General features: G+C 62.2%; 1 protein-coding gene across 1 annotated transcript in view; it reads right to left on the bottom strand.

The window, feature by feature from the left end:
• The window catches only part of FUK (fucokinase), a gene marked incomplete at both ends in the record, with an annotated part of 1,821 nt that overhangs the window by 739 nt on the left and 574 nt on the right, over positions 1–508 (bottom strand). Inside the window, 2 exons of the mRNA XM_009872773.1 lie at positions 110–190; positions 337–434. Coding sequence (XP_009871075.1) covers positions 110–190; positions 337–434 — 179 coding nt within the window. The remainder of the gene's footprint in view (positions 1–109; positions 191–336; positions 435–508) is intronic.

Raw genomic sequence — 508 nt, 5'->3', positions numbered from 1 at the left:
AAGAAAACCACCCCACAGACCTGCCAGGGCACAGCAGGACTGAGGCCATGGTCGTGGTGACACAATGGACGGCGCTGGCAGGGCCACCAAGGCTCAAGTTGTGACGTACCAGTGGGACGGTACCGTCAGGCCCTGCACACCGCTGGATCTGGGCTTCTGTGCCTTTGTAGATGATGTCCTGCACCATCCCCTGGAAGTAAAACCACCCCAATGAGCTCCTTAGGGTGGCCCAAGCTGAGCAGGTGCAGCAGGGCTGAGCCTTCAGCACCCATACCAACGGGGTGGGGACCCCTGTGCCTCTGGGGGATGCCCCCTGAAGGGGGAGCTGCTCCTGACCTGCTCATCCGTGAGGTAGACCCCATGGTTCCTGGCATACGCCTGGCTCCCGGGCACAGCGATCACTCTGACGCCCTGGAAGCCATCCCAGTCGATCTCTGGCGGGGAGGGACAGAGACTAGTTTCTGCTGGGGCAGCGCACGTACCCGCACCCGCCACCATTGTCTGGAAA

Source organism: Apaloderma vittatum, unplaced genomic scaffold, assembly GCF_000703405.1.
Source record: "Apaloderma vittatum isolate BGI_N311 unplaced genomic scaffold, ASM70340v1 scaffold33177, whole genome shotgun sequence".
In the NCBI taxonomy this organism is placed as follows: Eukaryota; Metazoa; Chordata; class Aves; order Trogoniformes; family Trogonidae; genus Apaloderma; species Apaloderma vittatum.
The sequence above is the reverse complement of the archived record's forward strand: the minus strand, read 5'-3'. Positions and strand labels throughout refer to the sequence as shown.